The 10,000-nt window shown below is 38.3% G+C and overlaps 2 protein-coding genes across 2 annotated transcripts in view; both read right to left on the bottom strand.

Annotated features, from left to right (window-relative positions):
• The window catches only part of aatf (apoptosis antagonizing transcription factor), a 12,334-nt gene extending 9,277 nt beyond the window's left edge, over positions 1-3,057 (bottom strand). The window contains exons 1-4 of the mRNA XM_027178755.2: positions 2,902-3,057; positions 2,391-2,567; positions 1,882-2,301; positions 1,351-1,488 (exon numbers count right to left, since the gene is read on the bottom strand). Of these exons, the coding sequence (XP_027034556.2) occupies positions 1,351-1,488; positions 1,882-2,301; positions 2,391-2,567; positions 2,902-2,986 (820 nt within the window). The 5' untranslated portion in view covers positions 2,987-3,057. The remainder of the gene's footprint in view (positions 1-1,350; positions 1,489-1,881; positions 2,302-2,390; positions 2,568-2,901) is intronic.
• Positions 3,058-3,738: 681 nt separating this feature from the next.
• The window catches only part of lhx1b (LIM homeobox 1b), a 9,461-nt gene continuing 3,199 nt past the window's right edge, over positions 3,739-10,000 (bottom strand). The window contains exons 3-5 of the mRNA XM_027178758.2: positions 9,230-9,504; positions 5,234-5,402; positions 3,739-4,781 (exon numbers count right to left, since the gene is read on the bottom strand). Of these exons, the coding sequence (XP_027034559.2) occupies positions 4,438-4,781; positions 5,234-5,402; positions 9,230-9,504 (788 nt within the window). The 3' untranslated portion in view covers positions 3,739-4,437. The remainder of the gene's footprint in view (positions 4,782-5,233; positions 5,403-9,229; positions 9,505-10,000) is intronic.

The following is a 10,000-nucleotide window of genomic DNA, read 5'->3' as shown; positions in this document are numbered from 1 at the left end:
CAGTGACATGCAACTCCACTCTCTCTCCTGTCAAACCGAATCAGAAAACAATAGCAGCAAGTCAAAAAAAAAGAGGGGGGAAAAAAAAAACTTGCAGCCTATCTGTGCAGCCTCCCTCTGCGGCTGCCAATCTGACAAATTCATCCCCCACCAGTCATACAGGAGAAAACCTGCGGCGGGGCTTTCGCTCGTCCCTGTGTCAACAGTTATTAATTCGCATCAGAAGAAAACAATCCTGTAATCCATTATCATGGAGAGAGAGAGAGAGAGAGAGAGAGAGAGAAAGAAGAGGGTGCGAGGATTCCATCATCTTCAGTGCTAATCAAAAGTACACCAGCTCAGCACAAGCCGCCGCCCCCTCTCCCTGCTCGCCATTCAGGAGGACGGCCCCCCATCAATCATTCGCCGGCGAGAGGAGCAAAGCAATAAATATGCAAATGAGGAGCAGCCAGGCGCTGAAAGGAGGCACACAAATGGATTAATTGTCCACAGCGTGAAGAATCCGTAGAGTGAGGCCTCGGATCATAAAAGTACGAGGTGTGTGTGCGTGTCTGGAAATCCGCCTGGACCGCGCGGGGTAGAAAAAAAATAAAGCGAGATTTTATCAATTATAGAAGCGGCAGATCCATCGATAGCAAAGAAAGCTAAATATTTATTTATATATCTGTAAGATCTGGACAAAGAAGAAAAAAAAAGATTGTTAAACAAGAATAAAGTTGAAATAAATTCTATAGCGTGGGGGCACGGTGGCTTAGTGGTTAGCACGTTCGCCTCACACCTCCATGGTTGGGGGTTCGATTCCCGCCTCCGCCTTGTGTGTGTGGAGTTTGCATGTTCTCCCCGTGCCTCGGGGGTTTCCTCCGGGTACTCCGGTTTCCTCCCCCGGTCCAAAGACATGCATGGTAGGTTTATGCATGATTGGCATCTCTGGAAAATTGTCTGTAGTGAATGAGAGTGTGTGTGCCCTGTGATGGGTTGGCACTCCAGGGTGTATCCTGCCTTGATGCCCGATGACGCCTGAGATAGGCACAGGCTCCCCGTGACCCGAGAAGTTTGGATAAAAGCGGTAGAAAATGAATGAATGAATGAATGAATGAATGAATGAATGAATGAATAAATTCCATAGCATTGATACATGACACTGCGGTCACTGAGTATTTTCGTGTTAGGTTTTATAATTTGCATGAAGCTTAACTTATCCAGTTCCTGCTTTTAATCCCGTTATGAACAGCTATTGTTATGAAGCACTGACACTAGAGACTCCTCCCCAGGAATGTTCATTCACACACACACACACACACACACACACACACACACACACACACATATTTATATATCGGTGACACTCACTATTCTTCAGAGCTCCAGTGTACTCTGCCCCGCCTTTGCCCTTGAACTCCGGGAAGGTGTTGGGCTGAGGAAGCTGATTGGCCGTCACCAGGGCTTTCTGCATTTTAATTCGTCCTTCGAGCATCAGGTCCCAAAGAGCTGTGGAGCCAAAAAGGAAGAGGAATTTCATGTTACCAAAAGTAAACATGCTTAAATGTGTTACAGGCTGTTTATTAACTTATCAATAATAAATCTATTACAGGATGTGCTTAAGATGTTGGACAACTGATCAGGTGAAGGTCATGAGCTTTAATCCCAACGCTGCCAAGCTTCTACTGCTGGGCTCTTAACCCTTAGTTGTATAAACTGAGACCGGAATAAGACTCTAAGGATAAAGGTGTCTGCCGAATGACATTAAAGGTAAATGTCAAATCTATTTTAAGCAGATCATGTGATGCACCATCAATCGCATTGAAGAAAACAAAACGTAGTTCGATTCAAATGTATTTTCGCACCCAGAATTCCCTGCTCGCTTTCACACAGAAGACATACCGAGCTGATTCTTCACTGCTCTGCCTTTCTCCACCTCTTCATCCACCTTCTCCTTCGAGAAGGTCATCACACCTCCCTCTATGTCCTCGTCACTATCATCACCGTCATCCTCCTCATCGTCCTCCTCGCTTTCTCCTTCGTCGTCGCTTTCCCCTTCTTCCTCGTCCTCGCTCTCTCCCAGGTCGTCCATGCCTTCTGTGAGTTTACGGAAGTCTGTCTCTTTAGGGAAGCTCAGGTCGGCTCCCTTCATCTTCGACACCAAGCTGGACAGCTGTGAACCGCCGTCGTCGCTGATGTCGTCGTCGCCGTCGTCGTCTTCATCTCCGTTCTCCTCGCCGACGTCTTCCATAACCTGATCACGCTGTCCGCTTTCGCTGTCTTCATCCTCATCTTGATCGTCCTCCTCCTCCTCATCATCAGCTGAAAAGACAAAAGTGAAGTTTTCAGTCAAGGGGGAAAAAAAAACACGTTCATACTTTTGCTGCAAAAAGTTGATTTGTTTTACACACCTGATCCATCAAACTCCTGCTGAAGCTCCTTGCGTGACGTCACTTTGCCACGATAGCGTTTATCTGAATCTACCAGCAAAGCCGCTGATCTCTTCCTCAATCCACTGACCCGCAGATCATCGTCATCGTCATCATCACCTCCTTCATCAAACTTGTCAATGACTCTGGCTTTAGTCTCTGCAAAAAAAAATCATGAAATCGAACTGCTTCTAACTCACTAAATAGGCGCCGTGTTGAGTTTATACCGAATATCGTGCATTAACTTAGCAATACGATGTTAAATATAGTTATTAAAAATAAAAATTTAGTGCCGAGACAAACAACAACACCACGATTGGTTCAAACTTAACCACAGATGGCTGTCAACAAGCTACATAGCGTGTAAACATCAACATTGTCATCACGTGCTACACAACTCGTTAGCATTCACACAATTTACAGATATTTAGCGTTTTAACTCATTGTTTTTTTAACCGCTGCTGAATACGGCAGATATTTATGTTTAACTTACCTTCATTCTGGTCGTCTTCGGGGTCTGTAAAATTCGGCAGCGGGTTTAACAACTCTGCGAGCTGCTCCGATATGGAGGCAGCCATGTTTCTCACTGTGCTTACCCGGCTGTGTACGTCATCACTGGGCGCCTTCAAGTTCCCTAATGCCGTTATAACTAAGCGCCAGTTGTTATAAAAAAATAATAATAAAGTTTAAGAATAAAGATGTTTGCAAATGTTAAGTTGTTCATTTTGGACCATTAAAGATATCACAACACACACACTGGAAGCTTTAATCCAAACCATACTCATCAATCCATCCATCAATATGTACAAACGCTGTCTTATGTGTTTATCTTTTGTATTTCTCATTAAATATTAATAATAAAACAAAAACATGCTTGTCTGGGGATTTTTTATGTAGAAATGTTTTGTTTCATTATTATAAAAGGCATCTTTATAATGTAACAGTTTCTTTACATGCCAGGTGAATAACCCAGTCTGGTACTGGGTGCCAAAACTTACGGGTGATAAACTGGTTCCAGATGAAAATAATGTGGCATTAGTATTTACAGCACTTAGCAGACACCCTTATCCATTTTTATCTCGTTTTATACAACTGAGCAATTGAGGGTTAAGGGCCTTGCTCAGGGGCCCAGCAGTGGCAGCCTGGTGGACGTAGGAATTGAACTCATATCCTTCTGATTATTAATCCAGCACTTTAGCCACTAGGCTACCACATCCCCTATTTCAGAGTATTTTTCGGAAACTAGCACTAGCACCTCATTCAAGTGAACCTCAAGAAACGTTGTCTTTAAAGTAGAAGTTAGATTTAATTTCAAATAAAGGGCTCGTGAACGGTTTTAAAGTTTTCTTTTCGAAGGCGTGAGATTTGGTAGAGCTCCTAAGAAAAAAGCAACCGCACACATTGGTTTTTGTTTACGTGACAATTCAAGTGAAATAAAATGACAATAACAACATAAGCGGTTGATACAGAAGGAAGTGAACATGTCCGGACATGTTTTGCAAACACTCACCATCTATTTTATGCTGAAATCAGCAGATTTATTAGCAATAATAAACCATTTATTAGCAGTAAAACCATTTAAAAGCAATCGATACCATGGCGTCTTTGTATTAACGGACATACATAAATAAATAAGTCATTTCTTGGCAGGACAAATAATAGTGCTGCTGTCAGACTGACAGAACCGGTGATGACGTTTTTTATTATTATTATTATTATTATTATTATGCAAACAACAAGGGATACCCCAGAGTTCAGTGGTTCAAATCCCCTGACCGGCTGGCTTCATTTGTAATAAAAGCAATTTGTATAAAATTGTCTGCCAAACAAATGAATAAAAATGTAAATAACCCAATTAAAGTCATACATTGTCCATAAATAGATAAATACATTAAATAAATAGACAAATAAATAGATAAATACATAACATAATATATCAATCAAAATGTTAAGATCTGGTCCGTTGTTTTTACAGGCTGTATTTAACCTGAGTCCATTTGGCCACGTCTCTCGGCCCAGGCACTCACAGCTACCACACGGTGCCTTCGCTTATCTCTGACGAAGGCTGAGAGAGCTGACTGCTGTATCCGTTAGCGGCAAGCGAGCTGATCGAGGTAAACGCGCCGCTCACGTCTGCCGAGATGCTGTGCTCTGGGCTGGGGGAGTCACCCGGATGCTGTGGCACCATCTCACCAAAACATTGGCTCTCTCCAGAGGGGTGATGACCAGAATGGTGAAGGTCCATGGTGCCCAGCGGAGTACCGGCCGGGCCTGAAGATGGAACATACCCCAGATCGCCAGGAGTTTGGGCTTGGGCGGATGGCGGGAAGTAGTCATAGTTGCCTCCTGGTCCGTAGTATTCACCTTGATAATCTGGAGAGATGAAATTTCAGGGTCAAGCGTTATTGTACATCATCTGCATCATCTATATCATCTCAACCATCAGTATTTCACTTCATCTAATGAAATATTTGAAAAGTATTCTTTAAAAGGCAAATTAATACTGTAGTTCAACTCTGTTTAAACATACAGACTATCGATCATGTGTTTTTGTAAATTAGCTGAAGGCAGTATACCGCATAAAGCTTTTATAGACATTAATAGAATTGTCATTTCATTTAAAACACAATGTTTTGTGATGACTGGAAAGAGAAGTAAGTCTTTATTTATTACTTTAAGTTAACCCCAGTTCACCAATTCAAAATGTGTGTTATTTATAGCTTTGCTATCAGGATCAGGATGTAAGCAAGATATTGGACGTACCTGGACCACAGATATTTGTTTAGCTCATGTATTAGAAATGGCTACGTCTGTAGGTAGCTTACCTCCGTAATAAGAGAAGTGGCCATTGGGCATCATGAGCTCTGCGGGTTCCACTCGCTCCCCCAGAGCCCTCATTCTCCTGGCACTGCGGAACAGCACGTGACGTCTCGCCCCCAGTGCGCTCAACTGCTTCATACGTCTTTCCTTCGAGCGCCGGTTCTGGAACCAGACCTGCCCAAAAAAAATAAAATAAATTTTTTTAAAAAAATGGTTTGTGGTTGCCATGGCAACAATACAAACCCTGGTAGCACAGAACTAAAGAGTAGGTCGAATTAATACATTCTATCATAAAGATTAGAAAAAGACGAAAGATTAGATGGGTTAGTAGTGCCCTAGAAGGAGTGTACTTATTTTTATATCAGATGTCCTTTAAGACTTTTCCCAGAGGAACAAACCTTAAGTGTTCTTCATTTACCCTTTAGACACCCAGGCTTCCATATGATATGATATGATATGATATGATATGATATGATATGATATGATATGATATGATATGATATGATATGATATGATTTTGCTTCTTTAGGCAACGATATGAAAAATGTTTACATGCCGCCTAAGATGTCTGTTATTATTATATAGTGATCAAATTATAATCTAATCACTAATCATCGATCTTTCAACCAATGCACCGATCAAACTGGTCTGATTATTACAATGCTAGTAACCATAATCTTGACCAGTAACTAGCAGCATGTGATTTAAGACAAAGCCATGAATCAAGACAAAACAATAGGACTGTTTTTTTTATTATTATTCTTATTATTATTATTTATTTATTCTTTCACTTCTTTCATTTCTTTTTGTTTTGTGTATATTTATTGTGCAATTTATGCATGCATGTTGTCAAAATTTTGGGGTTTTTTTTAGTCAAGACATAAAAACTCAAATACACTTTTTATGTAAGATAAAAACATAACTAGCAAAAATAGGTATTTTTTAGATATTACTGCTTTAAACATACAGTATTTTTTTATGATTACTCGGCTCAAACGATCATATAATATTTATATAACAAATGTATTCGTTTGAAACAGTAGCAGTTTTATCTCCTCTGCCAGTTACATCCTGCAAGTTAGTGGCGAAAAAAACAAACAGATAATCAGACCTACACACCGTCATTATCATTTGTATATATACAAAGATTTTCCTCCTGCTTTGATGGATTTGATGGATTACACTTCTCGTTAGAGCTCACGTCGTTCCATCACGGCGGGTGATGACTGGGAGCCGAGTTAATTCTATCTCGCCATTAGCACTGATGCTGTCTAAAGCACACATCTGGAGTTAAAATAAAAAATAAATAAATAAATATAAGCAACTAGTAACTTCACAACATCACGATTCTGCTCCTGTGAGCACGTCTGTCGTCTGTTTATTTCATTAACTTTCTTTTAGCATTTCTGCAAATTAAAATTTGGAATTTTTCTTTATTAAATTGAAATTATAAGATGTAAACATGGCCTTGAGCCACATAGTAGAGCCTAATGCTTGTTCAATAGTACTGTGATATATGGCTGGAATATACGGATAAGAACTTTTAACAAGTCTCTAATTTATATTAAGGCCAGTCATAAATGAATAAATCACAACAGTTGTTGGTTTTAATATATCGGTGAACAAATTACAATGAATTTATCTCTCAAAATCAAATTAGAGGATATAGTTATGCTGTTAAGATTTCATTAGAGTTGGACCCGGTGATCAGTAGGTTATTGTTATTAGGAGAAATCACATCACAGGATATGTTTAGGAATGTTTAGGAAAACTGTTTTGTTAAATAAAAAACACTGAAACAGAAATAAAGCCGAATCAAACAACAACCACTTAGTGATTAGTGCTTCTGGCACTGTTTTGTCTATGGCTTAATTTTCCTTATACTTATTGTTCATAATTCTTTATGAACCCGAATTTTGGTTATTTGTCAAATTTAAATTGTTATCCAGTTTTTAGTTTGGTCATGGCCAATTAAAAAACAAATAAAAGTACAAACTTTTAAACAACAGTTAATCATTGATAATAATTGATAATAGTGATACAGACTTCTTGATACTTTTAAAATCAGTTTTTAAATGATTATTATTTGATTTCTTTATTTAAAAAGGCTTATATTGAAACCACAACAAAGTAAATGTAAAGTTAATTGTGAGTTTTAAATGTTCTACTACTTCTGGTTTGGTGGTTTATGAGTCAAACTCCATCCCAAACAAAGAAAGAAACAAAATATGATATAACCAATGAACGCATGAATAATCTAACAAACAAACATGAATTTTTGTTGTTGTTGGTCTGTTTTATCAGTTTGTTGCTGTTTGTTTCTACAGCAAGACATGTTTTAACTTGTTTTTAATACAAAGTAGGCCAAGCTGATGGTTGCAACTTTATCTTAGTTTTATCTGTTTCTCTGTTTGATTTCTTCGTTTTTTTCAAGTTCCATTTTCACGGTGAAAGTAAAAATGGTTATTTGTCTATTTTTATCTATTACAAATGTGTCATTTCTGTTTGGTGTTCAGGTTATTTCCAAACTTCATCTAAAGAAATAAATAAATAAATAGAAGAAGAAGAAGAAGAAGAAGAAGAAGAAGAAGAAGAAGAAGAAGAAGAAGAAGAAATAAAGAAATTTCAAATAATAAACAAAGAAACAAAGAAACAAACAAATAAATAAATAAAACCAAAAGCTAGAAGCTGAGAGCCAGTTTTATCACACTGTTTTATTCTTTTCTATTTTATTTTTTATTCCTGCTCCCTTTTTACTAAGCAATTTTAGCATTTTTAACTTTTAGCAAACTTCAATCCACTGAATTATTTACCTTTTTTTTTATTTTATTTACAAATTGGGGATATTTCTTACAAATTATTGCTCAAAGTTAATATCCGATTGTAGCTTATTCATTTTTATCGGCTGTTTGAATCCTTTAAGTTCATTTGTAATTATTGATCGAACATGTTGTTGTTGTCGATAACTTTTTATTTACCACTTGGTGATGTTAGTGATGTGATGTTAGGGATGTGATGTTAGTGATGTGATGTTAGGGATGTGATGTTAGTGATGATGTGATGTTAGCGATGTGATGTGATGTTACTGATGATGTGATGTTATTGATGTGATGTGATGTTAGTGATGTATTGTGATATTAGTGATGATGTGATGTTAGTGATGTGATGTTAGTGATGATGTGATATTAGTGATGTATTGTGATATTAGTGATGATGTGATGTTATTGATGTGATGTGATGTTAGTGATGTATTGTGATATTAGTGATGATGTGATGTTAGTGATGTGATGTTAGTGATGATGTGATATTAGTGATGTATTGTGATATTAGTGATGATGTGATGTTAGTGATGATGTGATGTTAGTGATGATGTGATGTTAGTGATGCGATGTGATGTTAGTGATGCGATGTGATGTTAGTGATGATGTGATGTTAGTGATGTGATATTAGTGATGATGTGATGTTAGTGATGTGATGTTAGTGATGATGTGATGTTAGTGATGATGTGATGTTAGTGATGTGATATTAGTGATGATGTGACGTTAGTGATTATGTGATGTTAGTGATGTGATATTAGTGATGATGTGATGTTAGTGATGATGTGATGATAGTGATGTGATATTAATGATGATGTGATGATAGTGATTATGTGATGCTAGTGATGTGATGTTAGTGATGATGATGTGATGATAGTGATGTGATATTAGTGATGATGTGATGTTAGTGATTATGTGATGCTAATGATGTGATGTTAGTGATGATGTGATGTTACTGATGTGATGTTAGTGATGATGTGACGTTAGTTATGTGATGTTAATGATGATGTGACGTTAGTTATGTGATGTTAGTGATGATGTGACGTTAGTTATGTGATGTTAGTGATGATGTGACGTTAGTTATGTGATGTTAGTGATGATGTGACGTTAGTTATGTGATGTTAGTGATGATGTGACGTTAGTTATGTGATGTTAGTGATGTGATGTTAGTGAACTTGGTGTTACCTGAATGACCCGCATGTTGAGGCCAGTCTCCTGCGCGAGCTGTTCCCGGATGTGCCTCGTGGGCTTGGGCGTAGCCGCGAACGCCGCTTTGAGCGTCTCGAGCTGTTTGGCTTTGATGGTGGTGCGCGGGCCGCGTCGCTTTGCACCGGCGCTCTGCTCGTCGTTCTCATTACTGCACGTGTCTTTATCTGAGAGGTGACCAGCCTCCGAGTCTTTCCCATCATCCTGCGGTTCCTGACAGTCCGGAGACAGACTCGGCTCACTGCACGTCGTTACTAACAGAACAACAATAACAATCATTACTTTACTAAAGTCAGAAGCAGACGCTTTATTTATATTAATAACGTTTAATATCACACGAGCTCACAAACAGCTTGTTTACATGCCACTGTTTACACAGTATTACCCTGTTCTGAACAAACCTCGTTTATTTTCTTGACCAGGATGTAAGTCAACAGTTAACTAATAATTGTGATTAAAAAAAAAACAATACTGTTTAAAAGAAAACGTCAATAAAAGCACTAACAGGCTAATTATACGTGTCGCATGTAGACATTCAGGTGATTGCTTTGTTAAAAAGCGGCACGTGCACAACGCAGGTTAGAGATAAGGGATATCTGTTTATTAGCTGATTTTCAACTAAAATAATAATCATTTAGAATGCATTTTCAAAATCTTCATGCACTGTGTCTTACTCCTACTACTACTGCTACTACTAATAAAAATGCACTGTGTATTAATACTACCACTACTACTACTACTGCTACTACT

This window comes from Tachysurus fulvidraco, chromosome 26 (genome assembly GCF_022655615.1).
Source record: "Tachysurus fulvidraco isolate hzauxx_2018 chromosome 26, HZAU_PFXX_2.0, whole genome shotgun sequence".
Classification (NCBI taxonomy): Eukaryota; Metazoa; Chordata; class Actinopteri; order Siluriformes; family Bagridae; genus Tachysurus; species Tachysurus fulvidraco.
Note: the sequence above shows the minus strand (reverse complement) of the source record. Positions and strands in the feature narration are given on the sequence as shown.